Source organism: Manacus candei, unplaced genomic scaffold, assembly GCF_025592945.1.
Source record: "Manacus candei isolate 608988 ecotype Guabito, Panama unplaced genomic scaffold, ASM2559294v1 h1tg000017l, whole genome shotgun sequence".
NCBI lineage: Eukaryota > Metazoa > Chordata > Aves > Passeriformes > Pipridae > Manacus > Manacus candei.
In genome coordinates this window covers 19,894,354-19,916,167 of record NW_026138065.1, presented here as the reverse complement: position 1 = coordinate 19,916,167, position 21,814 = coordinate 19,894,354, and the positions used below count along the sequence as shown (strand labels likewise).

Sequence of the window (21,814 nt, the reverse complement as noted above, 5' to 3'; positions counted from 1 at the left end):
AAGGAGCACTGCAGAGAAGCATGATGGATGTAAGTAGGGATCTTTGATGTGCAAGAATATAAAGGTGGTTTGAATGGAGGTAAGAACTGCTGGAATTCTGCTTTTCTCACGTTTACACAGTCGTGTGAACAATAGACCCATGGACAAACAAGCTTGTTCTCTAGCAGGGAATGGCTCCTTCTTCTAATTCCAGGAGTTGTGTAAGTCACAGATCAGCAACTTGATAACAAGCGTTCTGCAACTACCACAGTTCCTAATGTTTAAATTTACGAGTCATCATGATCAGACTGAGGAGAGTGGTAGGAAACAAATAACTACCTACAAATAAATAATAAATGTTGTTGTGGTTGAGTATCAACAGATCATGCTCACCTCAAAGTACAAAAAATTGGTTTCTTCAGCTTGAGACCATTGTTAAATAAAGCTTTATCCTTGAATGAATAAAAGGTTTGAGTTAAATATCACATCACAGAAGTATGTTTCAATACCATGTTTCCCCACGAAACAAAGCTTTTGTCCTCCTTGTGGGCATCCTGTCTTGGGTGTTTTCAGAAGCAATTTCTGTTCAGCTTTTTGCAAAGAAATGGTGGAAAACTGAAGGAGCATCATGGAATGCAGAATCGCTGAAATCAATGCTGTTAATCTTGAAGGCTCTTTCTTCATCCTTTTGAAGCTGAAGGTGTTTTAGTGCTGTGTTATTGTTTTGTCCCTGAATGATATTTTCTGCAGAACTGAAAAAGGAGACCAAACAATGATAAAATTGGGTTAGAATCAAAGACGGGCACAGGCAAGCACAACCATGGAGCTGGTATTTAGCTTTATGTTTGCTTCTTGAATTCCAAGCTGACTTCTCTAGTACGTGAACTCTTACCTTGTTTGAGGGATATATATGCCTATATTAGAATCACATAGCCTCAGTAGATTTCAATTTAATTTATATTTTCTCTTTTTCTGGAGGAAAAGAATGGATGTAAGGATATACCAACTGCTTGTGTTGAATGAGAATAATCCATATCATCTGATCCCTCTGTTCTAGCATGACTGACATCACTCAATTCCTACACCATTCTGTAACTTTGTTTCTTGTCTTGGATAGATCCATGACCCTTAAAATTTAGTGTTTATGTTCAGTCATGTACCCTAAGTCCATTACTTGACCGATGTCTTTACTGGATAAATATCTGACTTGCTGTAGGCTGCATCTGTCCCTAGGATTCTGGAGGAAAAATTGGAATAAATTCAGCTGCTGTCTTTTCAGAAGAAATTATTATTCAGTAGTATTAGTACTGGCATTCTCTCTCATTTTCATTTTCTTTCTCCACAATCTACTGGTCTGTTATAATTTGGCGTTGAATTTCCCACACTTTTGTCTTCGGGTTTGTTTATTTGTTTGCTTTTTTGTGAAAGACAAACAACCCAAAAGTCAGTACAAGGAGGAGAACCTTCTGTTCTAAAGATGATATTCATACAGCTGGGACATTTGCATGTTGATTCAGTGCCTGGTTTTAGGCATACCATTGCACAGGTGCATGCACCACTCCAGATTGGGTTCCCATGTGTTGTACATGTAAAGGAGGGTTTGGGTATGTACTTCCAGCCTGCCATTTTCATATCAGCACTGGTTTTAAAAGCCAAGCTAAAAAACTTTGCCTCTTGACACAGTTTCTTGCCTATAACAAACAGTTGTATTGTTTTCAGATCAGATTTGGAGTATAGGGTGAGAGATCTAATGTTCATGAAAACAGTTCTTTTGTGCACCATTTAAGCACCCACAAGTGAGATTTCCAACACGTAGGGTAGATGAGATGCTTATAGGGAATGCTGGGGAGAGAAGAATGGGTTAAACTGAACCTTTCAAAAGGAGATGACTCCTGGGAAGAAGGGCAGGTACACAAAGGTGCTCAGCACTCATAGCGACAAATCATGTCACAGAGTTGTCTGGCAGTGCTTTTTTGCAAGAAAGCTCAAGTGAGGTGCTTCCTTTTCCTCATATCTCTATTTATGTCTGAATAGCCTATATCCTAGAACATTCAGTGTTAGGAAGAAAATGCACACTGAAAGTTTGTCCTCGGGTTTTGAACCAAACTTTGAATCTTCCTGAAAAATGCCCTACCCATCAGTCTGGTTTGACTTAGTAAAAGGAACTGTCTATGTTTATCTGGAATTATAAATATTTTACGTCTGGCAAGGAAGGCAGATTTCGAGTTCCTGTGTGAAGCTGGAACGCTGTGGTCTGTTCTGTTCGTCACTGGGGCTGCCGTTTGGAAACAAGCCCCGTTCGTCCTGGTTCAGCACCACGGCCAGCGCCACCGCCGCACCGCCGGGCCGCCCGCTCCCCCGGCAGCCCTCCCTCGCCAGGACTGGAGAGCGGGCGGATTGCTTATGTCCTCTTGGACCACAGCCCCCTCGGGCCCCGTCGGTCTGGCCAGCTGCACAGTTCCTCACCTGGGTCGCGGCAGTCCTAAGCACAAATACGAGCTGGAGTGAGAGCACCCCTGCAGAGAAGGATGTGGGGATGTTGGTGGACGAGAAGCTTGACAGGACTGGGTGATGTGCACTTGAAGCCAGTTGTATAAAGCCAGCTGTATCCTGGGATGTGTCAAAACCAGTGTGGCCAGCAAGTCGAGAGATATGATTCTCCTACTGTACTCCAACCTTATGTGACCCCCCCTGGAATACTGCATTCATCTCCAAGGCCCTCAACATAACAAGGACGTGGACTTGTTGAGTGAGTCCAGAGGAGGGTCACAAATATACTCATAGAGATGGTGCACCTCTGCTGTGCAGGCAGACTGAGAAACTTGTGGTTGTTCAGCCTGGAGAGAAGATTCCAGGGAGAACTTATAGCATTTTCCAGTACACAAAAGGGGTCTACAAGAGAGCTGTAGAGGGAACTTTTACTGGAACCAGGTTCTTATTATAAACTGAGTCTTCAAAGTGCTGAACATCCTTAGGTGGAGTAGGAGATGAGACTGCTCAACAGTTCCCATGTGGTGCTAACATTTTTCAAGATTGGGACTAAATGCACCAATGTTTTCCTTTCAGGGTACCAAAAATATCCAGATGTGTACTCTACCTGACTTTCTGTTATGGCACAGTACTGCCCATAAAGATTATAGTTGTAGCTAGCTCTTGTGACTGTCGTTCAAAGTCTTCTATTTTGAGGGGTATTTGAAATCACTGTAAAAAATATTGTGAATTAAAATTCAGCATATGACTTCTCTGACAGAAGCTGCTAAATGTTTTATTAGAGTTTGAGAAAATCTATTAGTATATTCCCCCTTTTGTTTCGAGAGGATAAAATTAATGATTTTGTTTGCTCTTCTGCTCTGCTTTTTATTATCTTTTGTATATTTCTCTGCTTATGCCAGATCTATGCTTGATGCATCTGAGGTCAAATTCACTTCTGTTACAGACAACTCTAATTTTCATTCTGTGTTACTTTAGTCTTACATCTTGATTAGTCTGGAGTGTCTTCTGTGGTGCTGAGAGATCCAAATCTGGTGATTGGATTTAATAGAAGATTATTGTATAGTGGACACTTATCCTTGCAAAATATGCAGTTCATGTAACAGCACTCTTGTAGAGCCATTGAATACAAAGCTACTGCAGTAATGGGTTTTATTACAGTACCATGCTGACACCTATTTTGTGACTTGCTTTTATCTGGTACTTGCCTAAATTATAGGCCCTTGTGGTCAGTATTAAAGCAGATTGTTCTGTTTGAGCTTCACCTCCCCCCCTTAGTTATAAGAGGTTTTATATGGTACCCTTGCAGCTTTTTTTGGGTAATGTGTATAATCTTGCACATTTTCTTGCAGGTTGGGGGAAGTTTGCTCGCTTGACTCGTGCCCTCACGAGCAGCCGAGGTGTCCTGCAGCAGCTTGCTCCGAGTGTCCAGAAAGGAGAGAATGTTCACAAGCATTCGAGACTTGCTGAGGTAATGTTTTATTTCCCTGAGAGGCTGTAAAGAAATGTTTTTAGCCTTTTTGAGTATGTTGTCTCTGTGTGAGCCAAGCACTGTGTCCCCCTTGCCCTGGGAATCCGAAGGCTGGTGGCAGGCATGGGAGCTCAGAATATGGTGCATGTGCTGTGAAACATGTCCCATGACACTGGAATGGAAACAGAGGTCCAAAAGACTTCATGTAACCTAATTACAGCATTGTGTTCCATATTTTATCAAAGTCTTATAACGGCACTATTATTAAAATAATTCTTACTTTGTTTCTATTCTTCTGAGGATCTCAAGGTTAGTAGGATCTTGGACTGTTTACTTATGTAAAATTGAGGTGAGAAAAACTCAGGCTAATACACAAGGAAATTCTGGAGAATCCTTGACATGAGTGTTCTCTGAATTAATTTATGTCTGGTTACTTTTCAGTGGGATCCCAACTCTGCTTTACAAACTGGTTAAAATGTATGTTTGAGTTACTGGCTTTACAGACAGAACAACTGTAAGATGCCACAAGTAACACTGCAGACAGATCAGGAAAATGAAACCTTGTGATTTAGGTAGTCTTTCAAAGTTTTGAGAAAAGCTCCAGTCAGAGAAGGCTCTTTGAAGTACTTAGGGTTTGAAGGCTTTCACCACGAGGGGGAGAGACTGTCACAAGTTTCCTGTAGCTGTCTCCTGGGCCAGTAGCAGGGTCTCCCTGGTGTAAAAACAGCTTAGGGAAAGGCTTGATATATGATGTTAATGACAACTTGGCCAATACAACATGTCAGTCCTGCTTTACTTATTGCTGTGAAAGCCATGGCAGCAGCTGTGACTCTTGTCAAAAATTTTTGATCTTCCTCTGTAGCTGGAGGTGTAAGGCATTGATGGGTTCCATGAAGTCTCCATATAGTTAGCACTCTGTTAGATTTGCCTGTATACACCTTAGTTTCTATGCAAAATAAAAACATCCTGGCCAGACTGTACTGTTATCACAGATAATGATGAAATTGCCGCCCTGGGGCTTACCTATTCAGTGTTTAATACAGAACTACTCAAGAATGGAAGTTGGAAGTACAGAAATAACATAGATCATCCTAGCACAAGGGAGGGGCAGACATTCACATAGATACCATGGGACTAGCACATGTCCACCCTGAGGTTGCTTTAGTGTCCTGGAATTTGGAATAGTCTCCCTCTTAATCCTACTCAAGGCTTAGCATCAAATAATCCTGTCTCTCTTTAGATGTCTGCCCTTGAATTTTAGTTCATGCTAAAATGTATTCAGTAGAATGTAAGGCAAAGGGTCTGAGGTTATTCTCTTTGGCTCAGTGAACCTCAGCCTGGACCTCAGTGACTACATGTTACTGAAATTTCTTGCAAGCCCACGTGCTTAACAAGTCTTTGCAAGTATTCTAACTGGCACAGCCAATTGATTAATTACAAATAATAAAGGGCAAATGTATGGTTTACATGTCTGAAATGAGTTTCTTTAATTGATGACTGAATATTGCAGTCATTATTTTATAAAGAACATTAGCCCCAACTGTGATGTTAGGTAGCTTGTTGAATTTCTCCTGTAATTCCATTTCAGTCAATAGAACTACACTAGAGAAAAGGAGAGTGCAGATAATCATACAAACAAGGCCACTTTTCTTACTTTGAAGATATATGGGGTGCTAGGATTCTTGTTCTGGAAAGATCTCTTCATAATATTGAACACTGGATCTCCCACTGTTCCCTGTTGTATTTTCAGTTATTTTTTCTCTTTTTCCCCCTTCATCCCTGCAGTAGTCTGTTTGAAATTTTAAATTCAAATTAAAATTCATCCTTTTTCTTTTCCAACTCATTATGACATTTACCATCAATCTCGTTTGCATGAGAAGGCTCTTCATTTATTGGAATATTACTTGCGTCACTCCTAGTTCTTTATCACTTATATTTTTGAATATCTGAGGAGTCAGTTGTGTCCTAAAACCTGAGTGCAGCAAGGTGTTGTACAAATAGGAAACAGAAGCATGCCACAAAAGCTTATGATTTCTTTTATTGTTTATTAAATAGTTTAAGAAAGGTGCTACTGACAAACTACTTTGTTTTATCCTCAGGTCATGGGTAGTACAAGCAGTGTCTATGAAGCTTCAGTCTTTGACTCTTGCCAGTAGGCATAGATTTTTTAGCCTGACTTCTCTAATAGCAGTCATATGAAAACTACTTAAATAAATTATGCAATTAACACAGGGTTGTCAGGTAACTCTGAGGCTACATTTTGCAATGAGAGTGTAAAGTAATTAATACATTTCTGTGGCTTAATCACCAAGAAGCCGATTGTAGGAATGATGATTCCTGGTCACTTCATAGTATGTGTGTCATCTGCACCAATGGTCTTAGCTGATGTGTTCTGTACTTACCAGGCAGTTCTGGGTAAACAAGATTGTGTCATAAGTAAAAAAAGTGCGATAGTTGTAAGAAATAAAAGCAGAAAAATTATAAAGGTGCTTAGCAGCACTGCTTAATAATGGAACTCCTGCCTTTTTTTTTTTTTTTCCAAACCTTGTTTACCAGGAACTTAAAACTGCCATTAAAATCTACTCCAAGTTGAGGCTTAGCACCTAGCTCTTAGCTTGGGAGCAATTTGTGTGGGTGCCTGTGAAAACAGAAGTAAAGGAGAGTGAGGGAGAGCAAATATGTGCAGTGAAAACACAGAAAGGAGAGATTAAGCTGGAAATAAGTGATTGTTTGTGTATGTGTTAGCTTTTTCCCCTTCCCCCCAGTCATGAGATCTTAAAAATAAATAAGTCATTGTAACCACTTGTTGATGCACTTTTGGAAGTCCTGGCTCGGGATATATTCACAATTTTTTAACAAATTTAGGATTTTTTTTTTTTAATTTTGCTATGTTAAAAAAATCCACAAAAAAACCCCAACCCCCACAACCTTGTGAAACCAGTGATGTAATTGGGGCATTTCTGCTCTTGAAATAAAATTCTGCAGCTTTAAAGAGCTATTAAAAACATCGTGCATCATTACCACAAATAATAAATGCAGGTAATACAACTGTATTGTCTGATGAATCATAAGTAATTGAAATAATACTTTTATTAATAACTTTCTGAAAAAATACTTTTTTTACTATGATAAAACAGTATAATAGTGAAAATTCTTCTGAACCCAAGGCTGTTTCAGTTATTTTGAAAATTATAGTAATGAAATTATCCAGGGCACATGGATGGAAACTCAACCTATTGGTTTATATAGTTGTGTACGTTTTTTTCATGATTACTATTATATTAATCTCTTGGGGTTCTTTTTTTCCCCTCCAGGAGAAGTACCTTTACAAGCAGTTTGAATCTAGTTAGTTCATATGGGTGGGTAACTGCACCACTACTTCAGCAAACCTGTCTCAGGTTGGCGCTGCTCTCTCTAGAGGCTGGAGTGCAGCAGGAGCATCTTGGAGGAGGGCAGAAGGTACTTCCCTTTGCATCTACCTGGGTTTGCTGTATGGTGCAGAGAGAATGGAGTTTATAGCTCTTAATCTCCAGATGATCCAGGAGTGGTGTTTGTCTCTGGAAGGATGGTGAAGAAATAGACTGTGTGGGGCCCTTGGTGTGAAAAGTGTAGAAAGGAGCTCTTATAACTTCCAGTGCAAGCGACCTGACAAAACTCAGATCTTTAGCACAAAGCTCTGTGGGCTTTCTTCCATGACTTCTGTGCAATACTGAGCTCCTTTGTTGTGCTTTGTTCTAAAGGCACATGCTCGTTCTCTGAGATAATTAAGCTTTGTTATAGGCGTGTTTCTCTTCCTTCTATGAAATGAGGAATTTGCTGCCTTTGAAAAGTCTTGTCTGGCAGTCCCAGATGCTGCAAGACCTTTGCTAGGCTGTAAAGCAAGTTGCCTTTCCTGGGAGACGTAGTGTGAGCTGGGACAGTGCCCTTCTTCCATCCCAAGCTGTGAAATGAAGGTTCATCTCTAGCAATGCCAGCAAGGTGGAGTGGTTTTACAAGGTGCATGTAAGTTATATAGTGAGAGGGAGCCTGGGCTAGAACTTGTCACCTTCACTCCGCCCTAGCAAAGGCCTGGAAGTTCCTCAGGCTTGCTGCAGGTGGCTTTCTTCACCTAGTGAGTGATTGATATCCCTATGTCACTCCTTGATGCCCATCTCCTACCCTGTCCCTGCCCCTCCATTCAAGATTCACACCCACAGTGTGGGTGCACATCCTTCTACTGTAGACAGTAAAAACCATGCCCCCTGGTCACTTTAAATGGCCATTGGTAGAGACTCCAGTGTGGTAACAGAAGTTCAAAAGACTTATTGATAAGGTCCCTAGCCAGTCAGATAGTTTAGAGTACATTTGCTTTCTAAATAGAAAAGAAAGAAGACGTCAATCCTTTTATTTTTCTATGCTGTAGCCCTTGAATCTCAAACAAGCTAGGAGAGAGTGTTTTGCATTTGGTGATTACATTTTAAAACACCCAAGTAGCAAAGTTGTTTATTTCTTAATGAGTTGAAACTAGAAGTCTGTTTTTTCTGCTTTCAGTTCAGTCTTACATCCCTGCAGTTCCACTGACATGACTTTCTTTTTCATTTGCAGCAAAATAATGGACACCATAATTTAGACCCTGCTTTATTGCCAAAAAGATTGTTCTTGCCTTTTTCCTATTATTTGGGTATACAAGAATATATTAGTACATTTTCCAGTACCTATAATTTGGTTGATGCAAAATTTCCACAAGTTCTTGGAGTACAAAAAGAGCAGCAATGGCCAAAATGGAGTACATTATACAATTCTCAGTCTAGAACTTATGAATTTATGTATGAGAACCAATCTGACAAGAACTAAATAAAATATTTTTTTCAGAGTTTATTGGTTGAGGTTCCTGTGCTGATTAGAATGGTTACCAAAAAATTTGACTTATTCATATAACAGAGGCTAAAAAAATAAGCTGTATTAGGCCTGTGATTGCAAAACAAGCAATTATATTTTCAACCTGCATTTATGAGGTGGTTCCATCTCCCCACAGATGTAAGATCTCAGCATTAGAACTGAAATCTAGTTAACTGACTGATAAATGTTACTATGTGATAGAGATATTTGGTTTGCTGATCAGTTATTCCAGTGAGTGAGTATTGCAGAGGACTCTCCTTGCCCATAATTCAGCATATTTTGGGCTTAGGATCTTAGAGCTGCTACTCATGCAGACCCTCAAAAAGGCCAATAGTAGCTCTTTGCTTTCCCACTGATTGAGGTACAGCTGTGATGTGCAAAAGGGAGCGCAGGAGATATTTGCAATATTGATCTTGGGCTAGAGCTTTTGTTGAGAAAAGACATCCTAACATTTGTCATTGGGATTGCAAACAAGCCTTGAAGGCAGCAACACTCTGTGTACACATACTAACTCAATACCTCACCTCTGCGTCTTCCAGTCACTACCAGTGACTTCTGGGGACTGAATGGACTGGCCGGTGCCTCCTGCAGAGAATAGAGACAACTTCTGTCTTGTGCTGCTTCCAGCTCCTCTTACCATAAGACAACTTTTTTTTATTTGCTTTTTTTTTTCTTTTTTTTTGGTAATATGGAGAAACTACATGAATCAGGGTCAGGAGTCATAGACTACTTAGTACTACAGGGAAGATGTCTGACTCCTAGTTTGGTCTGCAGGGGAAACGTTCGTTTTTCCTCTTTGCTGTCATTCTAGAAACTCAGTGAAACGAAAGTACTAGGTCCTCTTATTTTTAAAAATTTTTGTTCAAACTGTTGATGCCTCTGTGCTAACATACAGGTCTCTCTGAGCAGGTCATGCTAATTCTCTTCAGGAGAACATACTGGACTCAAAGTCAGCGGGGTTGCAATTCCCATTGTCATTTACACATGTGCAAGGGACTGTGATCTGACAGTCTGACCCCTGTTGTGTACAAGACTAAGTCATTATGTGAAGTTCAGAGCAGCAGGGAATTTGATCTAGGACTGTTTTGTCCAAATAGGACTCTTGTAGCTGATTGTTTTCTTTTGTCCCCTTTGGCTTTAACTGTTGGAAAAAAGCCCACCAGTTCAGGAAAAAAAAAAAAAGGCACTCAGAAAAGCCTGCAGATAAAAATCCATGTCTAAATAATTGACATTAAAAAAGCTAAGATAAGGAGCATGAAAGGAAGACATCCTTCTAATATAACTATGCTGTCTGATCTTCTCCCTGAGAAAGACGGCCATTTAATTTCCTTCTCTGCTCCTATTGCTCTGAACTATGTGTAAATAAATGTGAAAAAGGAGCCATGCTCCTAATTTTTTTCCTAGGTTCTATGAGTTTGGCACTAGCAAACACATTTCACTCTAGCAAACCTCCATCTTCCTTTCAGTTTTCATCCATAACTCATCCAGGGTAAATTTAATTTTAAAATTTCATTTGTCTTTATTTGGACACAGTTTCTTCATGTTGATTTCACCCTCATGTATATCCATAGATATAAACAAACACATTCTTGTTCATAGGTATGTGGAAGAAACTTTATTTCCCAAGAATTAAGTACATGATAATACTGTTTTCACAGTAGTGGGCAGATCTGGAGAGACAATAGACAGAAAATGGGCAGCATTGATCAAGCTTGCAGTTATGCAAAACAGCACTCAGTGTCAGCATATGCTCAGCCCGAGGTCCAGGGTTTAAAACATCATCTTTTGCAGTAGTGCATTTTTGAATTCAGACCTAACTGCATTGTAACTGGATGGTACACCTCAACGGGTCACCTCAAATGCCGTGTTCAGTTTTGGGCCCCTCACTGCAAGGACACTCAGGTGCTGGAGCGTGTCCAAAGAATGACAACAAAGGTGGTGAAGGCTCTAGAGAACAAGTTTGGTGAGGAGCAACTGAGGGAGCTGGGGTTGTTTAGCCTGGAGAAAAAGAGGCTCAGGAGGGACCATGCTGCTCTCTATGACTGCCTGGAAGAAGGTTGTAGTGAGGGGGAGGTTGTTCTCTTCTCCTGGAGAACAAGTGACTGGAACAGAGGAAATAGCCTCAAGTTGCACCAGGGGAGGTTTAGAGTAGATATTAGGAAAAATTTCTTCACTGAAAGGGTTGTCAAGCATTGGAACAGGTTTCCCAGGGAAGTGGTGGAATCACCATACTTGAAAGTGTTCAAAAGGCGTGTGGATGGGGCACTTGGGGACGTGGTTTGTTGGAGAATGCAGTGGTAATAGGTTAATGGTTGGACTCCATGGTCTTAGAATCCTTAAGGTTCAGAAAGTCCTCTATTTTTCTAGGATTCTGCACCATCAAGTAGTTAAGACACTGAACTGTTCTCAGTGAAAAGTTGAAGTTCAAAATGAGTTTATTGAGGTTAATGATAATTATCCATGGACTTTGGACCTGCACAGTCCAGAGAAGAGGAAGAAAGACCCATGCACTCATGACAGATTGTAGTATAAGCCTATTTCAGACACAGTGTAGTGTTAAATAGCCTGTGTTGCAAAACAGTGTGGTCCAGTTGTCCCAGTGCTGGATTGCAACTCAGAAGTTATGGTATTATTCCTGGTTTTACCATTGATTTCTGTTCACAACTGCCTTCCTGCCTGTTCTTGCCCATCATTTATCTGTCTTGTCTATTTGGATCACTGAAGAAGCTGTCTTGGACACCCCACATATTAGACTTAGTGTCAAAAAATAAGTAATGGTATTAAAAGAAATAACTGTTCTTAGTTTGATGCTGATCTGTTTAATGGAATGCTTACCATTTTGTGGTGATAAAAGGAGTTAATGGACATGTATTTTTATCAACTGTTGTACTGAGCTTGAGAATCTACAGTGTGGAAAAATATCATGAAAAAATTAAGCATGTTTTCCTTTTCTCCTGAAATCTCTGTGACTACAGGTATTGCAGCTGGGCTCTGAAATCCTCCCACAGTACAAGCAAGAGGCACCAAAGACTCCGCCACATATAATTTTGCATTATTGCGTTTTCAAGACCACCTGGGACTGGATCATCTTGATTTTAACCTTCTACACTGCTATTTTGGTTCCTTACAATGTCTCCTTTAAAACCAAACAGAACAACGTGGCATGGCTGGTAGTCGACAGCATTGTAGATGTCATTTTTTTGGTCGACATTGTGCTCAATTTCCACACGACCTTCGTGGGGCCGGCAGGAGAGGTGATCTCTGACCCCAAACTGATTCGCATGAATTACCTGAAGACCTGGTTTGTGATCGATCTGCTCTCGTGCTTGCCCTATGATGTCATCAATGCATTTGAGAATGTCGATGAGGTCAGTATGCTGGTTCCACTTCCACCCATTAGTTATTACTTAGTGGTTGGGGGGGAGGTGGAAGTGAGAAGAAAGAAATGTATGCTTTTAAATATATTGAGCTACTGTACATATGCCACTAGTAGCCACCCACAGCATGCACGGAAGTTTGCCTATGAATCCTAGCCAGAAACGTCATTCTTTAGCTGCACTGGGAAAGGCTGTAGTTTTTGGTGTTAAAAATCCGTGTTTACTTTACTTCATTATGCATCCTCAGAGTTCATGAGGACAGACAGAAGCAGGCAGCAGAACCTCTGTACAGCACTGAGGAAAACTGCTCTGTCTGACTTACTATGAATAGCTTGAACTGGTGTGTCAGGACAGTTTCTCGGGTCAGGCTTCTCTTGCTTTCACTGCTGACTGAACAGGGTACTTCTGCTAATGGCAATTCTTCACATGAACAATTGGGAAGTGAAATACACTTTTCTCAGCTGCTTCTGGTACACTATAGCAGGTGAAAAAGAGGCAGGCAGTGACTCACCAAATATTAGACCACCAGAAAGCACTGTGTGTATATCTGGTGATCCATGCAGCATTGTCTGGCAACAGTTGTTTTAGAGGAAGGTGAAGCAATTGAAGGTGCCTTTTTTGGTAATTTCATAATTAGATGAAAGGATAAGAAACCTAGACTCCTCAATTCTTGCTCATTTCTTTGGGAACAGATCACAATCCAGCAAAAGAACTACCATTCAGACACTTAAAACCACAATGCTGCCTCTGCTTATTCTTTTGGATCAGTCTGCCAAGAAAATATTCCTAAATTAAATATATTAGGGGTACATGCCTAAATAGTTCAGAGAATTTATGAATTGCTAATAAAATCTTAAAGAGGATTCCAGCAGTCCGCTTTCTGGTTACATATTATAAAATATGTATCATCAACTAATTATGTGTCTAAATTTATCTCTGACACATACTAGAGATGTAACATGCAGAATCGCAGAATCACAGGATGGAGGGGGTTGGAAGGGGTCTCTGGAGATCATCTAGTCCATCTCTCCTGCTAAAGCAGATCCATGCAAAGCAGGTTGCACAGGATTCCATCCAGGTGGGTTTGAATAACTCCAGAGAATGAGAGGGATATGCATATGGATCTCATCGGGGTTTAGTATTTAATTTTTATCCTGCAAAATTTAAATTTTACGAGTTCCTTTAAAGTGTGACCATGTTACAAAGGACAGCCTAGCTATCAAAAGAAAACTAAGCCAAGTGAAATATATGGGCAAAACCAAAACCTCATTACTTTTTTAAAAAATACACTACTCAGGTTTTTATAAAATTTAAAGTATTATAGTGATTTTCTCAATGGCTCAAGACAAGTAGGCAAACTATTGAATGTAGTGGAAAAAATATGATGTTATCTGATATTTAATTCCCAAGAGAAGTTTTCATTTTATATCAAGCTACAGACTGAGAAAACACAAACGAGATCAAGCAAAAAAGCCTTGTGAGACCTGTCCTTAAGTATTTGTTTGTCACAGAAAGGGCCCAGACTGCAGATTATTCTGTAGGGCTTTCCATATTACTTTGCTGTGCCACTGATAAAGTGGAAGCAGTGGCCATATGTCAGTTTCTGACATTTAGATTGAAAGAGCAAAAATAATAAATAAATAACAATAATTGTAAAAAGAAAGAAAGAAAGAAATTAAGCAAGAGACAAAAAAGAGAAGGAAGCTTTTCTCACCCTCTGCAGATAGTAGCAACCTGGTGATGATTTTGCTGGAGGAACACTTTGTAACTTTAGACTGGTTATGTGACCTACAGAATATCCCTGAGGAAAATGTCTAAATCAGTGGCTGTGACAGCCCTCAAGCTGAGCACAGGTGCTTTTGAACTCATGGTAGCAATTCTGCAGAGAAATACTTGTGTAAGTTTGAATTTATCCAAGTTCTCCATCTCAGTATTGCCTTGTAACAATGAGAAGCTGATTGGTACTTCAGTTTTCCTACAGCTCTTCAACAGTCTCCTTAATCAGTATAACATCAGTATATAATGTTAGTTTTAGTTACTCTGCTATCATACCCAAAGAAAAAAAATAACCAACATTTTTCTTGATGCTGTCCTTTTAAGACTGTTCATCTCCATTTCCCTTAGCGGGTTCTGACATTTAGCTGGTATAAATCATTGTAGAGTCATTAGAGCAGAGTTTCCACTGGTGTAAATTGCTATACTTCTGTTAAGGGTTTGTCCTGGTTTATAGGACCTGAAGGGATTTGCCAGCAAATTCACTGACAGAATAACACAGTGCATATCAGGTGGGGGTTTAGGACAGTATATGCTGATCACTGTTTTAAGAGCTGCCTGTAGAGAGAAAGATAACCTTTTGTTAAAGAGGAAAAAAATAAAAAAGTAGAAAATCTTTGCCTGATATCTTCCTTTCTGCTGTGTAGAGCATTCCCTTTTGGGCCAACTCCCTCCCTTTCTTGCTGGTTTAAATTTTGCCTGTCTCTTGCCAACTTCACAGTTGGATTAAGTCAGGTGTGAGGTTGCGCTGCTCAACTTGCAAGTAACCAAACTGAATTGTTATTTGTGTGCCACCTTAATTTTGCTGAAAGGAATTCTCTCGGAACCATTGCGCTGAAGTTAGTAGGTGCCCATAGCTGCTGCAGATATTTTTTTAAAAGTCCTAGTGTGAATACTCTTGAAAAAATTGCCAGAGATTAAATGATACCCAGTGTCAACAGTGGTGATAAAATGAGATGAATAAATTGAATTGCTGTTTTCCTGTTTTGATGTTTTCCATATATGATTTTAAACAGCACAAAATAGAATCCTGGCTTTGCTGCAGTCCCCATAGTGAAGGGGAACTGGGGCAGGTGGAACCTCACTTGTTTTCCTCTCTGCTGTCATTCTCTGTTAAAAAAACTGACACTGAAGACACCGAGGATGTCATGGAGGAACTAACTTGACAAGTCAATTTGTTTTTAAGAATGCTGTAATTACTGTGATGGAGACTAATTGCTTTGCAAGGGACACAGGACATGGAGCAATGAAGAAGTAAGAAACTGTATAATAGGGTACTGAGGCTTTTTTTGGCTCTGGACAATTTTGGGACTGTCCCATCACTTAACTCTTGATAGATTAATGATGAAACCATTGTTATCATCTTTAAAATGATCCACTAATATAAGAATAATTATAATAGATGAAACTAGAGTTGATCAATATTTTTGGCAAGCAGATACTCAATTGAAAAAAATTCTGTTATTGGATTTTTTCTATTTTGAAGTAACTTTTTATTTTGCAATTTACTTATTATTACAATATAAGATATATAAGAAAATATTTTCTTGAAACAAAATTAAGTGTGACTTCTGTGTTTTTCAGGCAATTTCAAAATTCTTTGGGTTTGTTGCAGTTTGGAACATTAGTATATTTTCAATTTACATTTTTCAATATAATTGAAATCCAGTTTCCTCTCTGCATGGTTGAGAATATTTTTGTCCTCAAATTATTTGAATTCATTAACTATTGATCAATACAACTATTAATAACTACAATTAATTCAAGAGGCACTTAAGTATGAATAGCCACATTCTACAGATGGAAGAGGAAAGAAAAAACATTAATGTCTTTGTTCATGGGCATATAATTAAGTATGAGACTGTATGAAGCTTCTCATCTCGAGTTCTGTGCTCAAAGAGGCAGTACAGCATCTTATATTCAGACATGAACAGAATTCAACAAATAAAGAAATGAATAGCTGTAGAGAAATTTCTATTGTTAATCCAAATGAAAGAAAAGTTATAAATGTTTCTCCTGGCTTTTATATATGGGAAGCTAATTATGTAGTTAAATACTAATTACTTTCTTGACCTGCCATAGAACTTCAAGAGAAGAAAATATACCCCTGATTGATGAATCAATTTAATGCTAGGCTTCAACTTTCTATTGTTAAGACAATACATCATGCTGTAATTTAGTTTGAGTAAGAAAAGAAAATATTGGTCTAAAATTTACACAGCGCTTAAAAACATGTGGTGTTAGTCTCTTTCAAATTTGAATGATCTCAGTAACATTTGTCAGTAATCCTTTACAGTAATTAGTATTATTCCTCACTTAAGGAAATACCACATACTTTGGGGGATAATGTTATCTTTTTGTGTTCAGACATCAATCAGTAAATTTAACAAAGACCAGGCTTAAAGAAAATTCCACAATTTTTTCCAAGAACAGTGCAATTTAAGGCTTTGAATTCCAAAGCATACTTTTGCAGTGTCAGCTTGAGCAATTTTATACTGTGGTTTTCGGCCATAATACCATAAGATGTAATTTATATTGGAAAAAATTTGACTTATTACATGTGATGCAGTTGTTGTGAAATCTCATGGTACAAGTGGAATCCAGTCATGTCACCACCATATAAATCTCTGAAATGGGGAGTTTTTAGTAGTAATTGCTATGTGTATTTGAACAGAACACTATGATCAATTGTTAGCTGATGCCAAATTGAGAACCATATATCAGTCTATTAGTTGAGGTAGAAGAGAAATAAATGCACAGCCAAAGGTCATCAGGAAAGATGTATTCGATATAAACGATCTAATGTTCACTTAAGTGAATGAATAAGAGAGAAGCTAGCATGCAGGCGAAGAAGATACACAGCTTTGAAAGGACAACATTTATGATGATAGAGAAAGTTCCAGAAAAAAACCATAATACAGATGTAATAGAAGTAAATTAAGCTATTTAGTGCCAAGTAAGCGTGGTGTAGCTGGAAAGTAAATAGTGAGTCGAGAGAGGGAAAAAATGAATGTGTTGCTGGTCAAATTGTTGGCAACTCTCTGAGGCAGTACTTTTGCAATAGATTAATTTAAACCTTATTAGTGGAATAATCTCTCATGCTAATACAAATTAGCTATCTAGGAATTACTGAATTAGCTACACTGGAAAGCATGCAACATTCCTAGACTTTTTTTTTACCATTGCATGCAATAAAGGGCAAGGAAATAAATTATTGTATTTGCAGTTTTATGGAATAAACAGGGACCCATAAAGAAAGATTTTGAGCTAGATGAATTTTGCAAACTGGAAAATATAATTTTTTGAGGTATTTTTAAACTGTAAACAGCTGAGTAATGTGAAATCCCTTTGCAACAGTAGTTCATTGCTCTTATTTGGATATGTCCAATTAGGCAATACTGTATTTTGCGTGTGAGCCTATTGATAAATCTAGTAATGAATGAATATATTTTTTCTATGGCTAATTATAATTATAAAGTAGTTATAATCTACTTTCTGTGTAATGTCTATAACAAAGCAGCTGTGTCTCGTGTATGATCCAGTCATAGCAGAAATGTTGGCAAACTGTGGTTCTAGGGTGAGATAAAAAAGATGAGAAGGGGTTAGTGAGACCCTGTGGAGGGAGTGACTCCTTACTGGGGCTTCTGGGGAAGAATCAAGCAGTTGGGTTACTGTACCGGGAGGGGAGGCAATGGGAGGGCTGGAACATGGGCCTTGGATTGGGAGTGTGGTGATGAAGAAGCTCCACTTGATTGGGTGTCCCTTTGTGAGAGGCCCCTGAGAAATAGGACAAAACCCATGGAAGGTGTGTGCTATGGCCTGTAACCTGCCAGAGACCCTTGGAGAATAGCTAGGAGGGTTGTTGGTGTGACTAGTGTTTGGAGCTTCATAAGGAGCTTGGGGGCCTTGAACTGTGGAAGAAAGGGAGTACCATGGAAAGGAAAGGTGGTGGTGGAGAAGGGGGGCTGCTTGTCTGACTTCTGAAAGTGCCTCTGTACTGCAGCATGGCCCCAGGGGGCTATGCCAAGCAGGAGTAATTCCTTAACAAACAGGTAGGTGGAAGGAGTATTTGGGGAAATGCAAATGAAGTAAAGCGGATCCCTGGGTGCAGTGGACAGCCAGGATACAAACCAGGTAGGCAAAGAAGCACTTGCTTTTCAGTCTCTTGAGGATTCGGTGGAGGGTGTCTCTTTTCTTTGTCTGCTTTGTTCCACATCTTCCTATGCCCCATTTTTTTCCCAGTCAAATATGGATTTCTCTAACTTCCCTCCTTAAAAACCTAACCTCTATGCTACCAATGAGCTGCTTTCTTTATGCTACCCTGTGAAGGGGTAGGCTGTCTTTTCCCCCCAAATCCTCGGTTTCCCAAATTTTATTGGTGTTGTATATAGGTGCTACAGAGCTCTTATGCCTTTTAAGCCATTCAGGGTTAAATTCTCTCTTTTGCTATAAGCCTGCTTAAGGTGTTGAGTATATTTGAATTCTTCTGCCTTCCCTGGCTCATGCACCTTGGTGGCTCAGAGACATCTACTCTGTCTGCTGATACATAGGCCCTCACAGAAGAGAATACCAGAGTAGGATGTGTTGCTGTGTCCCTGCCTGCTCTTCACCTATTCTGTAGGTTCTGCTGTGGCTGTTAAGATGCCAATTAACTCCTCTTTTTCTGCACTCCTGATGTTCAGATTAGTCTTTTTGCTAAGTCACAGATAAGTAAGGGTGTTATTGGATTTCAGGACTACTTCTTCATAGCTTTGAAAGGGATGACATGATTTATCATTCTGTTAAAGAGAGAATAGTAATCTACATAAGCTATTCAATCTGTATAAGGCTAAAAGAATTAAAATGCTGAATTACATTTTCAGTGATAAATGTATGGTGATAGCCTTTGTCCAAGAAGGAGAGATAATTGAATATATTAGATTATGAATTATTTCAAAAGGTTGCTGTTAGAGTGAGCTTTACACTGCATGTCAAGGGAAGAATGTCTCAGACACGGGGATTAGTTACTCTGTTCTTTTCCCCACGTTCAGCATACTTGTGTTGATCTGAGGCAGAAAGTCAGATGAGTTGACAAAGGGTGTTTATTTGTGTTTGTATTTATAAGTGTTTACTCTGTAGTCTTTTTCATATTAGGGATGGGATCGGAATTGGAAAGGTGGAGTGGTATTAGATGCCAGTAACACTAAATCGTATTTGGGTGTTTTGCCTCTTTGAGATGAATAAAAAGCTTCTGGAACTGATGGCTTCTTTGAATCATAGAATCATAGAATCAGTTGGGTTGGAAGTGACCTCTGAGATCATCAAGTCCAACCCTTGATCCACTACCGCCGTGGTTCCCAGACCATGGCAGTGAGTGCCACATCCAGTCTCATCTTAAAAACCTCCAGGGACGGAGAATCCACTACCTCCCTGGGCAACCCATTCCAATGTCTGATTACCCTCTCTGTAAAGAATTTCTTCCTAATATCCAACCTAAACCTCCCCTGGCACAGCTTAAGACCATGCCCTCTTGTCTTACTGATAGCTGCCTGGGAGAAGAGACCAACTCCCACCTGGCTACAACCTCCTTTTTCAGGTTGTTGTAGAGAGTGATGAGGTCTCCCCTGAGCCTCCTCTTCTCCAGGCTGAACAACCTCAGCTCCCTCAGCTTCTCCTCATGGGACTTGTGCTCAAGTCCCTTCACCAGCCTTGTTGCTCTTCTCTGGACCTGCTCCAGCACCTCAATCAGAAGCATTGGAAAGTAGATTGCTGTCTACCAGGGTTAATTTTTTATTTACTACTGTGGAAAGTGGGATTTCTTTAGATTACTTATGTGTTATCTTTATTCTTGTTCTTCTTCTCAAAAGAAAAAAAAAATAAGAGTTTGTTTCCTGGTTCTGTTGTTTTTCTGAGTGTGCACGTATGCACGTAAGGCAAGCATGGCCATAGTTTTACAAATGAAAAACCAACCTTCCCATCTCTTCTCAATTATTGCTGTTTCTCCCTCAATTCTAACCAAGCTTGCAGATGTCTGACTAAAATAAGCTTTGGGAGTCTGGAGATCTGTTTTCTTCAGTGCTGAAAACCACAGCACTATCCAGAGGGCCGAGATATTGATTTTAACCTGTGCGCATAACGTTATCTCATCTCTTGGTTGCTAAATGTGGCAGTCTGTAGGAAAGGTCATATTCTCAGACCTAATTAAGAAAATCAGAAGAGGCAAATGACAGAAACGAGAAGTCCTAATAATGGCCTGACAGGGCTGCCATGTTACTGCAGATAGGCAGAGCCGGGCTGCGGCATGGCTGACTTCAGCATCAGATGTCAAGAAAGAAGGTAGTACTTTTCATGGCTATTGCCTCACTTACGGTAGTGATAAATTTGGTTCACTGCCTCCCTTTTTGGAATAAATAATTTATTTTTTTGGGTCTGTTTCATTCTCTCTCTTTTAATGGTTAGCTTTTAGTCTCCTGCATCTCCCTTTAATTAAGATGAAGCCTGAACTTTAGCAGTTTCATATGAGAGGAAAGTGCTGAAAAACTTAGGAAAGATTTGTGCCAATATTGAATATTTCTCTGTTTAAAAATAGATAGTAAGTAGGAAGTAAATTATCCTTCCTTTGAGCCTAGAAAAAAAAATCTTAATGCTTGGGTTAAGTGCATTTTCTTTCCATGCATGTAGAAAGTGAATAATGGCCTAAAAAGTAAATACTGTCATGCAGATTGAATCTTTTACTAAAGTACTAGTGTTACTGCAGCTGTAGGAGGTGAACATTGCATTTTAGTTCTTTTCTAAAGTTGTTCATCCTACATCTTGTTTGGAAGGGAAAATGAATTATTCCTTGTTTTTTATTTTTGTTGGGGGAGGTGGGCTGCACTTAGTTTTTATTGCTGTTCTTTAAACAGTTTATATTTTGTTTTTTCTAGGTGAAATTTTATTATTCGATTAATGGAGCTTAATTTAATTTTGCATGGCAAATGAACAGCAGCAACTGGTTTTTATTTGCACAGCAAATACTGTAGTATCCACTGTTACTGTTCTTGGGGACCATAATGACAGAAGTAACAATAATTACTCTCCTTACAGCCCTTCTTTTAAAAACACTTCACAGTGTCTCTATCTCTTTTTCTGGATATGGAAGTAATGGCACAAATCTTATGTTGTCTGATACAGAGCTAGAGCCAAAATATGGATATCCTGGATCCCATGTTTGGAAAGAAGATTACTTACATGGCTGATATACCAGTGTGAGACAAGGGGTGCACTGATAGTAGATCGGATCTTGCAGAAAACCAGGAGATACAGAAGAAAACCTGTGTAAATGTGCACGGTCTGTAATGAGTAGGTCTAATTAATGACAAATTATACATGGAAATTTACTTTTGGCAGTATTTCATGGACAAAATTATGAAGCATTCTCTTTGAATGTAAAATGCGGGTCCTGCTTTCCTCTAGGACTGAGACTGGTTTGTTTTTCTGTTGTGTTTGGGATGCAGTTCCACTCTGCAAAGATTGAGTAGGAGGAGTGGAGGCAGAGTGGTTGTGTTTATTATTTTGAGGGCTTTTGGCATTCAAATTTGCTCAGTCAATGACTAGAGAGTTATTTCTTCCATGTCTCAGTGCTTTGAGTTTGCCCTTTGGTTTGGAGGGACTCGCTACCCAGTCTTCCATTTTTATGCATCAGCCGTCACTGGCAGTGAAAGTAAACCTGCCAACCTATGAAATATTTATCTACATTTCCATGAAGGTATCAGCAGTAGAATTTTTTTAGTGTCGTTCAGTTGAACTTCATACAATTTGAAATATATTTGTGTGTGAAATTTAGCGTTTTCTGAATACTTTGCTAAATGCCGCGTATTTAAATAGG

General features: G+C 39.3%; 1 protein-coding gene across 4 annotated transcripts in view; it reads left to right on the top strand.

Annotated features, from left to right (window-relative positions):
• KCNH1 (potassium voltage-gated channel subfamily H member 1) overlaps positions 1-21,814 on the top strand; it is a 184,386-nt gene that overhangs the window by 27,031 nt on the left and 135,541 nt on the right. For all 4 annotated transcript variants that reach the window (XR_007903857.1, XR_007903856.1, XM_051783133.1 and 1 more), the window contains exons 5-6: positions 3,822-3,940; positions 11,794-12,186. Coding sequence is in view for 2 of the 4 variants with exons in the window: in XM_051783133.1 (XP_051639093.1) it covers positions 3,822-3,940; positions 11,794-12,186 (512 nt within the window). In the remaining 2 variants the exon portion in view is untranslated. The remainder of the gene's footprint in view (positions 1-3,821; positions 3,941-11,793; positions 12,187-21,814) is intronic.